The sequence below is a fragment of the Nerophis lumbriciformis genome, linkage group LG37, assembly GCF_033978685.3.
Source record: "Nerophis lumbriciformis linkage group LG37, RoL_Nlum_v2.1, whole genome shotgun sequence".
In the NCBI taxonomy this organism is placed as follows: Eukaryota; Metazoa; Chordata; class Actinopteri; order Syngnathiformes; family Syngnathidae; genus Nerophis; species Nerophis lumbriciformis.
In genome coordinates, this window is record NC_084584.2 from 20,288,655 (window position 1) to 20,310,492 (window position 21,838).

The 21,838-nt window shown below is 36.0% G+C and overlaps 1 protein-coding gene across 1 annotated transcript; it reads right to left on the minus strand.

The window, feature by feature from the left end:
• Positions 1 to 11,839: 11,839 nt before the first annotated feature.
• Positions 11,840 to 21,193, minus strand: s100u (S100 calcium binding protein U). Its single transcript, XM_061931017.1, has 3 exons — positions 20,845 to 21,193; positions 16,376 to 16,506; positions 11,840 to 12,481 (listed from the first exon to the last, which is right to left on the minus strand). The coding sequence occupies exons 2-3, from the start codon at positions 16,493 to 16,495 to the stop codon at positions 11,963 to 11,965; spliced, it is 639 nt and encodes a 212-aa protein (XP_061787001.1). The 5' UTR covers positions 16,496 to 16,506; positions 20,845 to 21,193; the 3' UTR covers positions 11,840 to 11,962.
• Positions 21,194 to 21,838: the final 645 nt, after the last annotated feature.

Here is a 21,838-nt window from a genome sequence, read left to right on the forward strand (position 1 = left end):
ATCTTGTCAAAACATGCACCCCTGCTGTGTTAAAAAATAATTCTCAATCTTACAAAATCAACATTATATTTTTTATTTGCGAGAAACAAACGTTTATTTTTGTCAATGAAAAACTGACATATTTTTTCAAGAAAAACGCTATATTTAATTACATAAAAATTATAAATATTTATACATATTTATGTATATATATGTATATATATATGTATGTATATATATATATATATATATATATATATATATATATATATATATATATATATATATATATAGTCATGTCTGTGTAATCATGTTTTGTTTTAAGTCATGTTTTGTTTAGTTTCTGGCTTTTCACGCCCTTGTCTTGTTTGCATGATTACCCATTAGTTTTCACCTGTTCCACGTTTGGACTCATTGTGCACTCTTGATTGTCACCATAGCAACCCATTAGTTTTCACCTGTCACGTCACGCACCTGTTTCACGTCTTGAGTCACGCACCTGTTTTCGTTAATCATGTCTGTAGTATTTAAGTTCAGTGTTTTTCAGTTTGTCTTTCTGACGACCTCACCACATTTATGCTCTGTCCATGCCTGATACTTCTTTCCATGTCCATTCTTCATGCAACTATTTTTGTCCAAGCCAAGTAAGTTTTTGTTCCATGTTTATAGTCTTTTTGGTTTCATAGTTTGTTCTCCGCCATTGTGCGTGTTTTTTCGTTTGTACTTTTTTGCTATAGTCTTTTGGTTTCATAGTTTATTCTCCGCCACTGTGCGCGCTTTTCGTTTGCACTTTTTTTTTTGATATAATAAATAAATCATGTACCTTCATTCCCGTCTCGCCCGTGCCAACTTTCCGTTGCATCCCGGAAAAGCAAACACCCAAGACCAAGTCTTGACATATATATATATATGTAGACACATATGTGTGTGTGGATATATATATATATATATGTATATATATATATATATATATATATATATATATATATATATATATATATATATATATATATATATATATATATATATATATATATATACATATATATACCATATATATATATATATATATATATATATATATATATATATATATATATATATATATATATATATATATATATATATGTATATATATATGTATGTATGTATGTATGTGTGGGAAAAAAATCACAAGACTCCTTCATCTCTACAGGCCTGTTTCATGAGGGGTTCCCTCAATCATCAGGAGATTTTAATGGGAGCATTCACATACCATGGTTTATATAGGGCACAGAGTGGGTGGGTACTTAAAACAAAACATGATTACACAGACATGACAATATATATATATATATATATATATATATATATATATATATATATATATATATATATATATATATATATATATATATATATATATATATATATATATATATATATATATATATATATATATATATATATATATATATACATACATATATATATACATATATATATATAAATATGTTTATATATTTATAATTTTTATGTAATTAAATATAGCGTTTTTCTTGAAAAAATATGTCAGTTTTTCATTGACAAAAATAAACGTTTGTTTCTCGCAAATAAAAAATATAATGTTGATTTTGTAAGATTGAGAATCAGGTTTCTTGCGGCAGTTGCAGCCTTTGTTGGTTTTGGGGTCGCTCAACTAACATTGGCCACAAATTCCTCACTCTGATTGACAAACACTTTCCCAAAGGCAACACCCTAAGAAAAGTATTCAACAAGAACAACATTAAATTGAGCTACAGCTGTATGAACAATATACGACAAATTATCTCAAACCACAACAAAACAATTGCAAATGAGCCGTCGACCCCTGGACAGAGCGACCCCAAAACCAACAAAGGCTGCAACTGCCGCAAGAAACCTGATTGCCCTCTCAACGGGGGGTGCTTACAAACATCAGTTGTTTACCAATCTAAGGTAACACGCAAGGACATTAACACATCCGACACATATGTAGGATTAACCGAGGGAGAGTTTAAAACCAGATGGAACAATCACAAGGCTTCTTTCAGGAACCAAAACCTGCGGAATACCACAGAACTCAGCAAACACATTTGGGACCTCAAAGACAATAATGTTGAATATTCAATAACATGGCAAATTCTTGCATCCAGCACACCTTACAATAGTGGTAATAAAAGATGCAACCTATGCTTGAAAGAGAAACTGTTTATTATTTACCGTCCAGACCTGTCATCCCTCAACAAGCGCAGCGAAATTGTATCAGCATGCCGCCACAGACAGAAACACCTCCTAGGTAACACATGAGCCAATACCCACGCCCCTACGCCAGCCTGTACCCACCCACTCTGTGCCCTATATAAACCATGGTATGTGAATGCTCCCATTAAAATCTCCTGATGATTGAGGGAACCCCTCATGAAACAGGCCTGTAGAGATGAAGTAGTCTTGTGATTTTTTTCCCACACATACATATATTGCGCTCTACTACGGCATCGAGCACTATTTTTTGGATAACCTTATTAAGACATATATATATATATGTATGTATGTATACACTTAAATATAATGTATAATGTCAAGAAAAAATGTGTATAATTTTTATTATTTTTAAAATCCACAACTTCCACTAATGATATTATACAAAACCCAAAACCTGGGAAGTTGGCACGTTGTGTAAATCGTAAATAAAAACACAATACAATGATTTGCAAATCCTTTTCAACGTATATTCAATTGAATAGACTGCAAAGACAAGATATTTTAATGTTCAAACTGAGAAACTTATTTTTTGTTGCAAATAGTCATTAACTTAGAATTTAATGGCAGCAACATGTTGCAAAAAAGTTGGCACAGGGGCATTTTTACCACTGTGTTACATGGCCTTTCCTTTTAACAACACTAAGTAAACGTTTGGGAACTGAGGAGACCAATTTTTGAAGCTTTTCAGATTGAATTATTTCCCATTCTTGTTTGATGTACAGCTTAAGTTGTTCAACAGTCCGGGGGTCTCTGTTGTGGTATTTTAGGCTTCATAATGTGTCACACATTTTCAATGGGAGACAGGTCTGGACTACAGAAAGCCCAGTCTAGTACCCGCACTCTTTTACTATGAAGCTACGCTGTTGTAACATGTAGCTTGGCATTGTCTTGCTGAAATAGACAGGGGTGTCCATGAAAAAGACGTTGCTTGGATGGCAACATACTGTATGTTGCTCCAAAACCTGTATGTACCTTTCAGCATTAATGATGCCTTCACAGATGTGTAAGTTACCCATGTCTTGGGCACTAATACACTCCCATACCATCACAGATGCTGGCTTTTGAACTTTGCGCCTATAACACTCCAAATGGTTCTTTTCCTCTTTGTTCCGGAGGACACGATGTCCACAGTTTCCAAAAATAATTTGAAATCTGGACTCGTCAGACCGCAGAACACTTTTCCACTTTGCATCAGTCCATCTTAGATGAGCTCGGGTCCAGCGAAGCCGGCGGCATTTCTGGGTGTTGTTGATTAATGGCTTTTGCTTTGCATAGTAGAGTTTTAACTTGCACTTACAGATGTAGCGACAAACTGTAGTTACTGACAGTGGGTTTCTGAAGTGTTCCTGAGCCCATGTGGTGATATCCTTTACACACTGATGTCGCTTTTTGATGCAGTACTGCCTGAGGGATCGAAGGTCACGAGCTTAGCTGCTTACGTCCAGTGATTTCTCCAAATTCTCTGAACCTTTTGATGATATTGCAGACCGTAGATTGTGAAATCTCTAAATTCCTTGCAATAGCTCGTTGAGAAATGTTGTTCTTAAACTGTTGGACAATTTGCTCACACATTTGTTGACAAAGTGGTGACCCTCGCCCCATCCTTGTTTGTGAATGACTGAGCATTTCATGGAATCTACTTTTATACCCAATCATGGCACCCACCTGTTCCCAATTAGCCGGATCACCCGTGGGATGTTCCAAATAAGTGTTTGATGAGCATTCCTCAACTTTCTCAGTCTTTTTTGTCACTTGTGTCAGTTTTTTTTAAATATGTTGCAAGCATCAAATTCCAAATGAGCTAATATTTGCAAAAAATAAAGTTTACCAGTTCGAACTTTAAGTATCTTGTCTTTGCAGTCTATTTAATTGAATACAGGTTCAAAAGGATTTGCAAATCATTGGATTCTGTTTTTATTTACGATTTGCACAACGTGCCAACTTCACTGGTTTTGGAGTTTGTATTTTAGGACAAAAGTTGTTGTTGTGATTTGTGTTCAAATAAAAAAAAATATAAAAAAACATGTGATTTCAAGAATAAATGTGATTTTTAGAGATGGGGGATCATAATCTTCCATAATATCAATGCATTTAAAAAAAAAGAAGTAGTTTATCCGCAAAAAACAACAACAACAACAACAAAATATATATACTCCCCCCCAAAAAGTATATGTATAGGTAAAAGAGAAATGCGTACATTTTTTAAATTAAAAATAATAATCCTTAAAGGAATGTCTAATCAGGTGTACTGGAGAGGAGGCTACGCCGGATAGTCGAACCTCGGATTCAGGAGGAACAGTGTGGTTTTCGTCCTGGTCGTGGAACTGTGGACCAGCTCTATACTCTCGGCAGGGTCCTTGAGGGTGCATGGGAGTTTGCCCTAACAGTCTACATGTGTTTTGTGGACTTGGAGAAGGCATTCGACGGTGTCTCTCGGGAGGTCCTGTGGGGAGTGCTCAGAGAGTATGGGGTATCGGACTGTCTGATTGTGGCTGTCCGCTCTCTGTATGCTCAGTGCCAGAGCTTGGTCCGCATTGCCGGCAGTAAGTCGGACACGTTTCCAGTGAGGGTTGGACTCCGCCAAGGCTGCCCTTTGTCACCGATTCTGTTCATAACTTTTATGGACAGAATTTCTAGGCGCAGTCAAGGCGTTGAGGGGATCTGGTTTGGTGGCTGCAGGATTAGGTCTGTGCTTTTTGCAGATGATGTGGTCCTGATGGCTTCATCTGGCCAGGATCTTCAGCTCTCACTGGATCGGTTCGCAGCCAGAGTGTGAAGCGACTGGGATGAGAATCAGCACCTCCAAGTCCGAGTCCATGGTTCTCGCCCGGAAAAGGGTGGAGTGCCAGGGAGGAGATCTTGCCCCAAGTGGAGGAGTTCAAGTACCTCGGAGTCTTGTTCACGAGTGAGGGAAGAGTGGATCGTGAGATCGACAGGCGGATCGGTGCGGCGTCTTCAGTAATGCGGACGCTGTATCGATCTGTTGTGGTGAAGAAGGAGCTGAGCCGGAAGGCAAAGCTCTCAATTTACCGGTCGATCTACGTTCCCATCCTCACCTATGGTCATGAGCTTTGGGTTATGACCGAAAGGACAAGATCACGGGTACAAGCGGCCGAAATTAGTTTCCTCCGCCGGGTGGCGGGGCTCTCCCTTAGAGATAGGGTGAGAAGCTCTGCCATCCGGGGGGAGCTCAAAGTAAAGCCCCTGCTCCTCCACATCGAGAGGAGCCAGATGAGGTGGTTCGGGCATCTGGTCAGGATGCCACCCGAACGCCTCCCTAGGGAGGTGTTTAGGGCACGTCCGACCGGTAGGAGGCCGCGGGGAAGACCCAGGACACGTTGGGAAGACTATGTCTCCCGGCTGGCCTGGGAACGCCTCGGGGTCCCACAGGAAGAGCTGGACAAAGTGGCTGGGGAGAGGGAAGTCTGGGCTTCCCTGCTTAGGCTGCTGCCCCCGCGACCCGACCTCGGATAAGCGGAGGAAGATGGATGGATGGATGGATGGATAAAGGAATGCAATTGTATTTTCAAGAAAAAAAGTTAGTCATTTGCAAGAAACAAACTTGTATTTTTTTAATTACACATGTTTTAAAGTACAAACCCCTTTTCCATATGAGTTGGGAAATAGTGTTAGATGTAAATATAAACGGAATACAATGATTTGCAAATCATTTTCAACCCATATTCAATTGAATGCACTATAAAGACAAGATATTTGATGTTCAAACTCATAAACTTTATTTTTTTTTTTGCAAATAATGATTAACTAAGAATTTCATGGCTGCAACACGTGCCAAAGTAGTTGGGAAAGGGCATGTTCACCACTGTGTTACATGGCCTTTTCTTTTAACAACACTCAGTAAACGTTTGGGAACTGAGGAGACACATTTTTTAAGCTTCTTAGGTGAAATTCTTTCCCATTCTTGCTTGATGTACAGCTGAAGTTGTTCAACAGTCCGGGGGTCTCCCTTGTGGTATTTTAGGCTTCATAACAGTTAAAACCGGACTGTTGAACGACTGAATCTCTACATAAAACAAGAATGGGAAATAAAACAGTTTTAACTTGCACTTACAGATGTAGCGACCAACTGTAGTTACTGACAGTGGGTTTCTGAAGTGTTCCTGAGCCCATGTGGTGATATCCTTTACACACTGATGTCGCTTGTTGATGCAGTACAGCCTGAGGGATCAAAGGTCACGGGCTTAGCTGCTTACGTGCAGTGATTTCTCCAGATTCTCTGAACCCTTTGATAATATTACGGACTGTAGATGGTGAAATCCCTAAATTCCTTGCAATAGCTGGTTGAGAAAGGTTTTTCTTAAACTGTTCAACAATTTGCTCACGCATTTGTTGACAAAGTGGTGACCCTCGCCCCATCCTTGTTTGTGAATGACTGAGCATTTCATGGAATCTACTTTTATACCCAATCATGGCACCCACCTGTTCCCAATTAGCCTGCACACCTGTGGGATGTTCCAAATAAGTGTTTGATGAGCATTCCTCAACTTTATCAGTATTTATTGCCACCTTTCCCAACTTCTTTGTCACTGTTGCTGGCATCAAATTCTAAAGTTAATGATTATTTGCAATAAAAAAAAAGTTTATCAGTTTGAACATCAAATATGTTGTCTTTGTAGCATATTCAACTGACTATGGGTTGAAAATGATTTGCAAATCATTGTATTCCGTTTACATTTACATCTAACACAATTTCCCAACTCATATGGAAACGGGGTTTGTAAAATTCTATACTTAATTATAAATATATGTAAAATGTCAACAATATTTTTTATATTTTTCATTTTTAAAAATCCTCATCTTCCAAGAATACCAAAAGTTGTATTCACAGGAAATAATGTTTTTTTTTTTAAAGCATGTATAATAACAAGAATAAAAATATATATATATATATTTAAAAATCCTAATCTTCCACAAAAACATTTGTGAGCAAAAGGTTGCATATTTTCAGGAAAATGTTTGCATAATTTTGACAATAAAGTTGTAAAATTTTGACTTAAAAAAATAAATACAAATTTTTAGCATTTTTTTTAATATCGGCGAAAACCTTTTCCCCCCCTTGAGAATATTATTGTAGTTTAAATCAATCTGCTGGTCATTAGGGAGCAGCCAATTCTGCTCTCTTCGCTATGTATCAATCAAGCTATACGCATAAACTTGTTTCAGGTTGTCACAGTTTTATTTCATTTATTAGCCATAAGACATGTTACATTGTTGAAGCAATTACATGATGCAGCTTTTACATATAGGGAAGAGGAATGACAAACATGATAAATGAATGACTACATGGTGGTGTTTTATTTGTATTTTTTTTTTACACACTGACACACACAGGAAGGACTCTTCATTGTCTTCATTTGACACAATGTGGCAATAAAAGTGTTTGATATCACTCCCTGCCTCTCCTTTTAGTCCGTTTGTGGGTGTGGTTTACACTCTGAGATTGAGGCTGAGGTACAATACGTTGGCTTGTTGTGCATTTTAAAACTCTCTATCCAGTTTTCCCTTTCCAGAATCCATTAACGTCTACAAAGATCACATTTAAAGCCGATAAAGAGAACATGCAGATTGCTGGTCGTTACAGGAAGTACCTTAATGAGAAAAGTATTTGGGTGAATATATATTTGAATGCGTAATAGTTTATCTGAAGGGAGCAGTAATGTTTGCAGCGGGAGTGTCTGAGCACATGACTGCCTTTTATTTGCCTTGTTTCGCTGCCAAGATTTTTTTAGTGCCAGCAGGTGTGCCCAACAAAGAAGGGGAAAAAAAAGTACTCGGGTGTTGTAGTGGTGGTTTGTGAGGTTAAGCCAAGGGCCGACGTGCAACTTGAGCGGATTTGTCACGACTGCATTATTGAAACGCATTCACGCTGACATGTTTATGCGAGCAGAAACACTCCATTTACATATACCACAACGGCCGTGCAGCGTGGAAAAAAAAAATGCCGTCATTGCAGGTGGATTGGCTCAGTGTGCGACACGACAAACAATCCGCCCTCGTAATCCTCCCGTTTCCAAAACACACCGGAGTATCGGCAAAGGGGATCTTGTTGCAGGTCAAACAGGGTTTTTTAGACTAAATGAGGGCGTGGCCGACAAACAAAGCAACGGTGAACGCTAGAAACCTGTTTTTTTTCTTCTTCTAAAGGATTTAAACAAATGTGAGGATTGTATTCTGATGTGGAAGACCCACTACTTGGAAATGCGGAATGTGCTGTCGAACCATTCATTTTTAAAATCAGATTAATCGCACTTTTGAGTTTGGATTAATCATGATTAATCACTGACCATATAGCAACCTGTGCTGCATTTTCAAATAACCATCCACAGTTAAGGTGCATGCATTTATTATGAATTGATTAACGTGGACTTAAACAAGTTGAAAAACTTATTCAGGTGTTACCATTTAGTGGTCAATTGTACGGAACATGTACTGTACTGTGCAATCTACTAATAAAAGTCTCAATCAATCAATCAATGTACAGTCAAAATAAACTGCGTGATTAATCCGTGTTTAAACATGATTAATGCAATATTTTTTTTATGATTAATCACACGAGTTAACTCGTTATTTTTGACAGTTCTAGTTCAATTGCAACAAAAATGCATTTTTTTTTTGGCTTACATTTTCACTCTGTTCCATGAAAATGGGATATTCAAAAATTGGATATTCCAAAATCCCCAAGTGCTTTGAATGCAGCACAACATGTCTACCTCCGTTTTATAGTTTGCGTGACTGTTTATGATATGTGTGGCGCCCCCTATGGGTTGTGGTCAAAATGCTTTGCAAGACATGCTAGCCCAAAGTTGTATAATCATTAGAAAAATGGTCTCTGATTAATGAACTTACGAGGTTTCGCTTCACGGCGGCCATATTTGGCGAGCATTCGTGCTCGAATTTCACGTCCGTGTGAGGGTCAGTCCCCTAGAGGTGTGTACCAAATTTGGTGGCGATTCAGCAAAACACACTACAGTTAGAGTGGGGTTTCGTAGAACTGTGCGAGAAATTTCAAGTCAATTTGACTCATGTGGTGTGTTTGCCCCCAAAAAGGAAAAGCGCAAGCAACATGTTGACAAATTTACACCCAAATTTGACCAATCACCCTAACATAAGTGGGCGTTTTGGGGAGCTGTGCGAAAAACTTATGAAGTTTCGTTTCACGGCGGCCATATTTTGCAAGCATTCGTGCTCGAATTTCACATACGTGTGAGGGTCAGTCCCCTAGAGGTGTGTACCAAATTTGGTGGCGATTCAGCAAAACACACTACAGTTAGAGTGGGGTTTCGTAGAACTGTGCGAGAAATTTCAAGTCAATTTGACTCATGTGGTGTGTTTGCCCCCCAAAAAGAAAAGCGCAAGCAACATGTTGACAAATTTACAACCAAATTTGACCAGTCACCCTAACATAAGTGGGCGTTTTGCGGAGCTGTGCGAGAAATTTCAAGTCAATCCGACTTATGTGGCATATTATCGGAAAAATGAGCACCCAGGTAACACAGTAGAGGTGCATTTTGTGACTAATTTCCCCCCTTTTGTGCAAGAGTTAGCATACCCAAATACAAAACAGTCTTGTGGAAAAAGGGATATCGCGAACACCCCAGGTTCTTTGAATGCAGCATTACATGTCTACTTATTCCCATCACCATCAGTCCTTCCACTCTCTGACTATTTTGGTCCTTGTGGTTTGGATTCTTAATTATTTAAGAAAGAGCCACACCTGATCTCCCATGTCTAATTGTGGCAGGGTTTAGTGTCGCTTCCAGGTGAAGTGAGGAGAAAGAAGTGTTCGACGAAAAAAGAAGAAAGGAACGAGACAATGAGGAGGATTTGAAAGGAGGGATGCGAGCGTGGCAACCAAACAATGTGTTTATTGTCATTGCCAAGTCAGCACCCATGCATTTGTGAAGCAAAAAGGGGAAAATTAGTTTGTTGTACTCTTGTTGTACCACCCTCATTTTGGGTCATCAGCAATAATTTGTGTTTAGTTTTTAGTCAAATTGTCCCCAAGGACCCTGGTAGCAAACATGTACAAAAAAATGCTATTAAAAATTATATATTTGAAAAAGAAAAAAAAAATCACTTGAACAACTTTTTTTTTTAATAAAAAAAAATAATTTTGATATAAATGTGTGATGACTTAAAAGCAGTTTTTGACAGTTTTGCCACAAAGTTGCCAAAAAGGGGGCCTCATTTTTTTGACATATTTCAGACGATAATTCTCATTAGAATGTAATCCCATTACTATTTGTTATATGCAAAGTAAATGTTTTTATAGAAAATGTTTTTTCAATTAAACCTTTTAAATAATTAAACAAGCATTTAAAAGGTTACCATCCTTAAAATGACTACATTTCGGCCTAGTTTTGAGCAGGTCTAAAGCTGCAAAAAATACACACATTTGCAAACAAGTTGCATATATTTTTTTTAAATGTAGTGTATTTTTGAGAGGAAAGTTATGTACTTTTCGGCTGAAAAAAATGGTGTTTTCCAGAATGAAGCGGTGTATTTTTGAGCAAACAAGTTATATTGCTGAAATAAAAGGTAGTGTATATTCCAGAATAAAGTTGTGTATTGTTGAGGGAAAAAAGTTATTTTGTTGAAAATAATTAATATTTTCAAGAATAAAGTAATATGGTTTTGAGAAAAAAACAAACAAAGTTATTTTTTGGTAAAATAAAATATATATTTTATGTTTGATATATAAGCCTTATACATACATACATATATATATATATATATATATATATATATATATATATATATATATATATATATATATATATATATATATATATACACACACACATATGTATATATGTATATGTATATATATATGTATATGTATATACATATGTATACATATGCATATGTATATATATATGTATATGTATCTACATATGTATATGTATGTATATATATATATGTATATATATATAATAAAGTTTTTGAGAATGAATCTATTTAAAAAAGCTGTATAATTTCAAGAATAAAGTAAAAAGACATTTCTTTGAGAAAAAAGTCACATTGTGTGAGAATTTTAGTTAAAAAAAAGTATATATTTTCTTGAAAATTTTTTTTTAAAGTGTACATCTAAAAAAAGCAAACAAGTTGTAGAAATGTAATAATAAAATATACAGTACTTTTGAGGAAATAAATCATAATTTTAGGAGAAAAATGTCATTATAATAACTGTATAATTTTGTAAATAAAGTCATTTTTCTGAGGGAATTTTAAAAATAATTTTATGAAACGATTGCTTTTAGCCTTAACCGGAGGCTAATAAACGTAAAGATGAAGGTGGCACTGAAGGAATAGTTCAACGTTAAACACAACAAAAGAGGATTAAACAAGGGATGCCAAGCTAAAGCTAAATCATTCTTTAAAGGGTGTGAATGAGTTTGTGTGCATGGTAACAGAAGGGGGCGGGGTCAGGGTTTGCATTCACAGGATGTTACATGACCATATAAGGTTAAGGCTATAGTGGTAGAGGAAGCTTGTTTAGTGGACTTTCTGCACAGCTGGTTTTGTAGTGGTTGTACAACATCCTCTAGTGGCTCACCGCATCTTATTATTATTAGTGTGTGTGTGTGTGTGTGTGTGTGTGTGTGTGTGTGTGTGTGTGTGCGTGTGTGTGTGCGCGTGTGTGTGTGTGTGTGCGTGTATTATTAGTGTGATCATAATCAATGGACGGATGGATTGTCCCTTATGAGTCCTCTGTTTTCTTCTCAGCCTCCTCCGGGGCATCTTCAGGCATCTTCTCCACCACTTCCTCCACCTTTTTTGTCTCCTCCAGACCTCCCACCTCCACCTTAGCGGTGCTCGATGACACGTTCACTGTCACCCCCGCATCCGCGACCTCCGCCACCGCCGCCGCCGCCTCAGCAAACGCTGCAGGTTTCTCCTCTTCGAGCGCCACCTTCTTCTCGGCCTCCTCCACCTTGGCTTCCATCTTCACCTCCACCTTCCCGTCGGCCTTGGCGTCCAGGTTGCCGTCGCCGTTGGCTTCCGCTTTCACCCCCGCCTGCGGCTTGGTTTCTCCCTCGGGCGAGCTTTGCACCACGGCGTTCTGGGCGGGCTCGTCCTTGGCACGACTCCGCTGCTCGCTGAGGGACTTAGCCAGGAAGCCCACCAGATTCAGGTACTCCTCAAAGCCCACCTTGCCGTCCTGGTTGGCGTCCAGGCCCTGGCCCATGTTGTTGATGGCATCTTTGCTGTCGGTGTCCTGCAGGCAAAGGTCAACCAGCACACCTGAGTTCACCGTGCAATCAAGTCAGAGTTTAGTTGAAAATAGTGTTTCCACATTTGCCTTAACTCTGGAACTGATTATTTACATTATTTCCTGTCGAACAATTATTCTGAAAAGTGTTACCTTTTTGATGGAATAAATACATTTTTGTCCTCAAAATTCTACAGACAATACCCCATGATGACAATGTGTAAAGTTGTATTTGTAATTTTTGCAAATTTATTACAAATAAAAAACAATAACAAAAAAATCACATGTAAATATGTATTCAGACTCTTTACCCAATACTTTGTTGATGCACCTTTGGCAGCAATTACCACCTCAAGTCTTTGTCCATTCCTCTTTGCAGCACCTCTCAAGCTCTATCAGGTTGGATGAGAAGCGTTGGTTTTCACCCAGGATGTCTCTGTGCATTGCTGCATTCATCTTTCCCTCTATTATTATTATAATTATTATTATTATATCTATTATTATTATCCTTATCTTAGTTAAAGTCTAAGTCTATTCTGACTAGTCTCCCAGTTCATGTCGCTGAAAAGCATTCCCACCATGCTTCACTGTAGGAATGGTATTGGCCTGGTGATGAGCGACACCTGGTTTCCTTCAAACACGACGTCTGGTATTCATGCCAAAGAGTTCAATCTTTGTCTCATCAGACCAGAGAATTTTGTTTCTCATGGTCTGAGAGTCTTTAGGGTACAAACTTTTTACTAAGAAATGGCTTCCCTGACTAGACTAAGACGAATGCAGCAATGTACAGAAATATCCTGGAAGAAAACCATTGCTTCCAACCAAGCTGATGGAGTTTGAGAGGTGCCGCAAAAAGGAATGGGCAAAACTGCCCAAAGATAGGTGTGCCAAGCTTGTGGCATCGTGTTCATAAAGACTTAAGACTGCAATTGCTGCCAAAGGTGCGTCAACAAAGTATTGAGCAAAGGCTGTGAATACCTATGTACATGTATTTTTTGTTTTTGTTTTGCTAAATTAGTCAAATTAGACAGAAAACACAAAACTTTTCACATTGTCATTATTAGAATTTTGAGGACAAAAAATAATCTATTCCATTTTGGAATAAGGCTGTAACATAACAACAAAAAATAGTGAATACTTACCAGATGCACTATTATTCTAATGTATTATTGTTACTTTCTCCATTTAAAAGAGTTCTTATAATGTAGTTTTGCTACTTTCTCCATTTAAAGGAGTTAGTATAATGTATTTTTGTTACTTTCTCCATTTAAATGAGTTATTATAATGTATTTTTGTTACTTTCTGCATTTAAATGAATTATTATAATGTATTTTTTGTTACTTTCTGCATTTAAATGAGTTAATATAATGTATCTTTGTTACTTTCTCTGTACATATGCAGGAGTTATTATAACATACTATTGTTACTTTCTCCACGCATATTCCAGAGTCATTATAATGCATTTTTATTACTTTATCCATTTAAAAGAGTTAATCTAATGTATTTTGTTACTTTCTCCATTTAAAGGAGTTATTATAATGTATTTTTGTTACTTGTTCCATTTAAAAAAGTTATTATAATGTATTTGTGTTACTTTCTTCATTTAAAGGAGTTATTATAATGTATTTTTGTTACTTTCTCCATTTAAAGGCGTAATTATAATGTATTTGTGTTACTTTCTCCAATTAAAGGAGTTATTATAATTTATTTGTGTTACTTTCTCCATTTAAAGGAGTTATTATAATGTATTTTTGTTACTTTCTCCATTTAAATGGGTTATTATAATGTATCGTTGTTACTTTCTCTGTACATATGCAGGAGTTATTATAACAGACTATTGTTACTTTCTCCACACATATTCCAGAGTCATTATAATGTATTTTTGTTACTTTATCCATTTAAAAGAGTTAATCTAATGCATTGTGTTACTTTCTCCATTTAAATTAGTTCTTATAATGTAGTTTTGCTACTTTCTCCATTTAAAGGAGTTAGTATAATGTATTTTTGATCCTTTCTCCACTTAAATTAGTTAGTATAATGTATTTTTGATCCTTTCTCCATTTAAATGAGTTAGTATAATGTATTTTTGTTACTTTCTGCATTTTAAGGAGTTATTACAATGTATTTTTCTTACTTTATCCATTTAAATGAGTTATTATAATGTATCTTTGTTACTTTCTCTGTACATATACAGGAGTTATTATAACATACTATTGTTACTTTCTCCACACATATTCCAGAGTCATTATAATGTATTTTTGTTACTTTAACCATTTAAAAGAGTTAATCTAATGTATTTTGTTACTTTCTCCATTTAAATGAGTTCTTATAATGTAATTTTGCTACTTTCTCCATTTAAAGGAGTTAGTATAATGTATTTTTGTTACTTTCTCCATTTAAATGAGTTAGTATAATGTATTTTTTGTTACTTTCTGCATTTAAAGGAGTTATTATAATGTATTTTTGTTACTTTCTCCATTTAAATGAGTTATTATAATGTTTCTCTTTGTTACTTTCTCTGTTCATATTCAGGAGTTATTATAACATACTATTGTTACTTTCTCCACACATATTCCAGAGTCATTATAATGTATTTGTGTTACTTCATCCATTTAAAAGAGTTAATCTAATGCATTTTGTTACTTTCTCCATTTAAAGGAGTTATTATAACGTATTTTTGTTACTTGTTCCATTTAAAGGAGTTATTATAATGTATTTTTGTTACTTTCTCCATTTAAAGGAGTTATTATAATGCATTTGTGTTACTTTCTCCATTTAAAGGAGTTATTTTAATGTATTTTTGTTACTTTCTCCATTTAAATTAGTTATTATAATGTATTTTTGTTACTTTCTCCATTTAAAGGAGTTATTATAATGTATTTGTGTTACTTTCTCCATTTAAAGGCGTTATTATATTGTATTTGTGTTACTTTCTCCACGGCGTGGCTAAGTTGGTAGAGTGGCTGTGCCAGCAATCGGAGGGTTGCTGGTTACTGGGGTTCAATCCCCACCTTCTACCATCCTAGTCACGTCCGTTGTGTCCTTGGGCAAGACACTTCACCCCTTGCTCCTGATGGCTGCTGGTTAGCGCCTTGCATGGCAGCTCCCGCCATCAGTGTGTGAATGTGTGTGTGAATGGGTGAATGTGGAAATACTGTCAAAGCGCTTTGAGTACCTTGAAGGTAGAAAAGCGCTATACAAGTATAACCCATTTATCATTTATTATAATGTATTTTTTTTACTTTCTCCATTTAAAGGAGTTATTATATTGCATTTCCGTTTCTTTCTCCATTTAAAAGAGTTATTATGTTGTATTTTTGTTACCTTCTCTGTGCATATACAGGAGTTATTATAACATACTATCGTTACTTTCTCCACGCATATTCCAGAGTCATTATAATGTATTTGTGTTACTTTATCCATTTAAAGGAGTTATTATAATGCATTTGTGTTTCTTTCTCCATTTAAAAGAGTTATTATATTGTATTTTGTTACCTTCTCTGTGCACATGCAGGAGTTATAATAACATACTATTGTTACTTTCTCCAGGCATATTCCAGAGTCATTATAATGTATTTGTGTTACTTTATCCATGCATTTACAGGAGTATTATAATGAATTTGTGTTACTTTCTCCATTTAACTGAGTTATTATAATGTATTTGTGTTAGTTTCTCTGTGCATAATACGTACTATTGTTACTTTCTCCAGGCATATTCCAGAGTCAATATAATGTATTTTTGTTACTTTCTCCATGCAGTTATTACAATGCATTTTTGTTATTTTCCCCCAAGCATATTCCAGAGTTATTATGATGTATTTTGTTACTTTCTCCATGCATTTAGAGGGCTTCTTATAAAGTTCTGCGTGAGGAAGAGAGAATAAAAGCAAGTTCCCTAACCGACAGGATGTTGCTGAGTTGGCTCTTGACCAGACTCTGGAAGTCTTTCTTCCCGAGACTGTCCTTCCCTTTGCCGGACTTCAGGAAGACCTGGACCACCGTCTGAATGGCTGCCTCCATGACCCCGCTCTCTAGGAACACATGGAATAGATGGATCACGTTCAAGCGGGCGGTGGAAAAAGAAGCAGATCATTTTCCTTCCAGGTGATGATGATGACGAGCAGCGGGATGACAAAAGCCTGAGGTGATCTTTGATAGGTCATCTGATCTGATGAAGGAGGGGAGGGGGGCGGGTGGGTTGCTTCAAATTACTCATGTCTGCTCTTCTTCTTCTTATTCTTCTTCTCTCCACTCTCTCTTCTTGCTTACTGACCTTTTGTTGCAGCACTTAACACAACAAAGAGCAGGTTCATTGGTTTATGTAATAATGCATTAATGCCCAGGCATAGAGCTGCATTAAAGAGATGCAGAGCTCCATCTATACAAGCATGTGGGTGACATATCCTCGCAGGAATTCCATTCACAGCAGCCTGTCTGTGGAACTCACTTAGGCAGGATTTTACAGCCCAGTGCTCCACCAACTCTTTACTCCTTTGCTCCAAAAAGGAGCCGACACGTACAACTGACTAAACACAATTGACTTTTAGCTTCTTCTTCTTCTTCCTTGGATTCAAGTGGGTGCCACTGCTTTGCACACAAGTTTGACTTTTTTGATAGAAAAGTATGGTTTTTTTTTGTAAAAAAAAAAAAAAAAAAAAAAAAAAAAAATTATTATGTTTATTCGTATCCTAGAGAATAAAGTGTAATCCCCATTTTGGAGGGGGAAAAAAGAATACAATCTATAATAATGTATTTTCAGTAGAGATGTCCGATAATATCCGGAATGCCGATATTATCGGCCGATGAATGCTGTAAAATGTAATATCGGAAATTATCGGTATCGGTTTCAAAATAAAGTTAAAGTTAAAGTACCAATGATTGTCACACACACACTAGGTGTGGTGAAATTTGTCCTCTGCATTCGACCCATCCCCTTGTTCACCCCCTGGGAGGTGAGGGGAGCAGTGGGCAGCAGCGGTGCCGCGCCCGGGAATCATTTTTGGTGATTTAACCCCCAATTCCAACCCTTGATGCTGAGTGCCAAGCAGGGAGGTAATGGGTCCCATTTTTATAGTCTTTGGTATGACTCGGCCGAGGTTTGAACTCACAACCTACCGATCTCAGGGCGGACACTCTAACCATTAAGCCACTGAGTAGGTATCGGTTTCAAAAAGTAACATTTATGACTTTTTAAAACGCCGCTGTGTACACGGACGTAGGGAGAAGTACAGAGCGCCAATAAACGTTCGCCATTAAACTTTAGAGGCACTGCCTTTGCGTGCCGGCCCAGTCACATAATATCTACGGCTTTTCACACACACAAGTGAATGCAAAGCATACTTGGTCAACAGCCATACAGGTCACACTGAGGGTGGCCGTATAAACAACTTTAACACTGTTACACATATGCGCCACACTGTGAACCCACACCAAACAAGAATGACAAACACATTTCGGGAGAACATCCGCACCGTAACACAACATTAACACAAGAGAACAAATACCCAGAACCCCTTGCAGCACTAACTCTCCCGGGATGCTACAATATACACCCCCCGCTACATCCTACTCCCCGCCACCTCAACCCCGCCCACCTCAACCTCCTCATGCTCTCTCAGGGAAAGCATGTCCCAAATTCCAAGCTGCTGTTTTGAGGCATGTTAAAAAAAATAATGCACTTTGTGACCTTAATAATAAATATGGCAGTGCCATGTTGGCATTTTTTTTTTTCCATAATTTGAGTTATTTTGGAAAACCTTGTTAAATTGTTTAATGCATCCAGCGGGGCATCACAACAAAATTAGGCATAATAATGTGTTAATTCCACGACTGTAGATATCGGTATCGGTTGATATCGGAATCGGTAATTAAGAGTTGGACAATATCGGAATATCGGATATCGGCAAAAAAGCCATTATCGGACATCTCTAATTTTCAGGCTTTTAAGTTCTCTGTTTCAAGTTAAAAGTCAAAATATTTGGTGAGGAAAAAAATCATGTATTAAGAGATTTTTTGGAGTTATTTTCAAAATTGTTTTTATTTTATTTTATTTATTTTAAAAAGTGTCATATTTTTTGTGAAAAAAAGATGCATACTTTTCAGAAATAAATGAACCTTTAGACTATTTCAGAGACTCATGGTGTCTATTCTTTGTAAAATAAGTTGTATATTATTAAAAACAACTTACTAGAAAAAAATCCGGAAGTACAAAACTTAAAAGCCACCATATTTTTATTTTTATTTATTTTTGTAAATGTTAAGATTTTGTAAATAAAATAAACATATTTTCGATAAAAAAATAAAAAAATAAAAAAATAAAAAAATAAAAAAATTAAAAAAATTAAAATAAAATAAAAATAAAAATAAATAAATAAATAAATAAATAAATAAATATATATATATATATATATATATATATATATATATATATATATATATATATATATATATATATATATATATATACATTAAATTTTTTTAAACACAACTAACATATTTTAGAGAAATAAGTTGTATATTTTTATGAAAACTCAAATAAAGAAAGACATTTATTTTGGAGAAAAAATAGCATATATTTGGAACATTGTTGTAAACATAAAATGCCCCTAAGTCATAGTTTAAGATAAAAAATTTATTTATTTTTTGGAAATAAAATAAACGTATTTTCGAAGAATAAAAATCATACATATATGCATACTAAAAAAAACACACAAAAAACAACTAACAGATTTTTGAAAAATAAGTATATTTTTAAAAAAAAGTCATATATTTTAGAAAAAAGAAAGACATTTAATTCTAGGGGAAAAAAAGAATATTTTTGGAACAAAAGTTGTACAGTCTTAAAATGTTTTCGATTTAAAAAATCATATATATTAAAAAAATGAAAACACACTTAACATATTTTAGAGAAAGAAGATGTATATTTTTATGAAAACTCAAATAAAGAAAGACATACGTGGAACATACGTTGTATAGTCCCCCCAAAACAATCATATATATCAAAGAAAAACAACTAAAAAGTCACCATATTTGTTTGAATCAAGTCATATGTTAAAGGAAAAAACAACATAAAATGCCCCTATATTTCTTAGAACAAAGTCATAGTTTCAGATAAAAAAACAAAATGTTTTGGAAATAAAATAAACGTATTTTTGAAAAAAATAAATAAATAAAACTAAAAATCATACATATATCATACTAAAAAAAAATTAAAAAAATTAATTGAGAAAGATTTTAAAAACGGTCATCTGTTTTAGAAAGAAGAAAGACATTTATTCTAGCATATTTTTTGGAACAGAAGTTGTATAGTCTTCAAATGTTTTATTATATTTTCGATTGAAAAAAATATAATATATTAAAGAACAAACACTAAAATGTCACCATTATTGCTAGAATCAAGTCATATATGTACTGAAGAAAAAATAACATAAAATGCTCCAATATTTCTTAGAACAAATTCATATTTTAAGATCAAATAGAAATATATTTCAAGAAAAACAATCAGGTATATTTAAAAAAAAAAAACCCACACATTTTAACAAAACTTAAAAAGTATTCATAGTTCCTAAAATAAGGTTATATCCAAGACTAAAGTCTTACTTCTTTTTTTTTTTTTAAATAAAAAGTATCTTAAAGTCTCTCAGACGACTAGTGTTCATTTAAACAAGCACTGGATGCAAACTAAATACTAATGCACTAAAGAAAGAGTCAGTCTTGTAATTTATTCCAAGTGTTAGTTTGTCACTGAACTGCACGTACAGGCAGGCAGGCGACACACCCTCTGTAGCCTCAGTGTGCATGCAAGCCTGGGGCAGACACACAAACACACACACTCACACACAAAAAGCAACACAAACATGACACAGTTGTCCATTCTGAAAATGAATTATTCAACCGCCGAAGGATTGCATCACCTGTTCTACGTCACAGCCTCACCTGGCGGCAACTAATCCGCCTTATTTGTCGTAAAAGACAACTGTAGCCAATGCAACATTGATGGCTTTACAACTAGAGTTTCCCCTTAAAGGACTTATTGCAGTGTTGCCTTTCCAAATTGGGCGAACGTGATCCTGCCATCAAATATTAAAACGGGGTTGAACTATCTTGTCCACTGAAGGAATCATCTGGAACAGCTGCCCAAATCAACAAAACACCTTTTACTTGTGGGCCTCTTACTTGATATAAGCTCTTTTTTTTAGTATTCTTCCACAGGTTCCCATCGTTTCAAAGGGTCTTTGAACGCATCCCCGCAGTAAAAAAAAAGAAACGCGTCCATCGACATTTTAAAGTGGGACGTCTCCTCCGAAACGTGGCAACATAAAAAAAAAGTGATTGTCCTCCCACTCAAGAATAAGAAAAAAAACACTCACCGTGAAAACCAAGCTTGGAAAATTGCACAAAAGTGTCTTTTTGTGTCTTCTTTTACGCGGCAACGACTCCCGCTTTTGAGTCCACGCACTTGCCAAACTCGAAGGACTGCAAAGTCTTCTTCCGTGATTTTTGCTTTCCTTAAAACTTTTTTTTTTTTTTTTTTTTTTCCCCCCACTGACAAGTCAAAGGGCGTGTACCTGGAAGAGGGACATATGGAGGAGGGGGGAGAGACTAGAGGAAGACTTTAGAGACACATTGGATTGCTGCAACTTTCCTAGCGAACAACGAAAAATGATCAGGATATCTTGGAAAAGTTGGCTTTGGAATTCGCTTTGTTTCACGATGCCAAAGTGTAGGCAGTGTGTGTGTGTGTGTGTGTGTGTGTGTGTGTGTGTGAGTGGTGGAGATACAGAGAGAGAGAGAGATTTGCACACTTCCACACACTGCTGCCTTATGGGAGAAACTTCATCTGCACTTTTAACACGCCATTAAAAAACGTATTTACAGGAGAAAACTTTGTCGAAACATGAAACTATTACCAAAAAATGTACATTACATAAAACACATATAACTGTGTTGTATGTGTTTTATGTTGCACAATTGCACCAAGAAAAATTCCGAGTTTTTCAACCCGTTCTCAAACAATGGCAATAAAAACTATTCTGATTCTAATTCTGATTAGTATTACGGCTACAAAAATTATACGATACCCAGCTTACACTTGGGTATTTTTTTTATTTTAAATTAAACATTTTTGAAGTTAAAAAGTTAAAGTTAAAGTACCAATGATTGTCACACACACACTAGGTGTGGCGAAATTATTCTCTGCATTTGACCCATCACCCTTGATCACCCCCTGGGAGGTGAGGGGAGCAGTGGGCAGCAGCGGTGGCCGCGCCCGGGAATCATTTTTGGTGATTTAACCCCCAATTCCAACCCTTGATACTGAGTGCCAAGCAGGGAGGTAATGGGTCCCATTTTTATAGTCTTTGG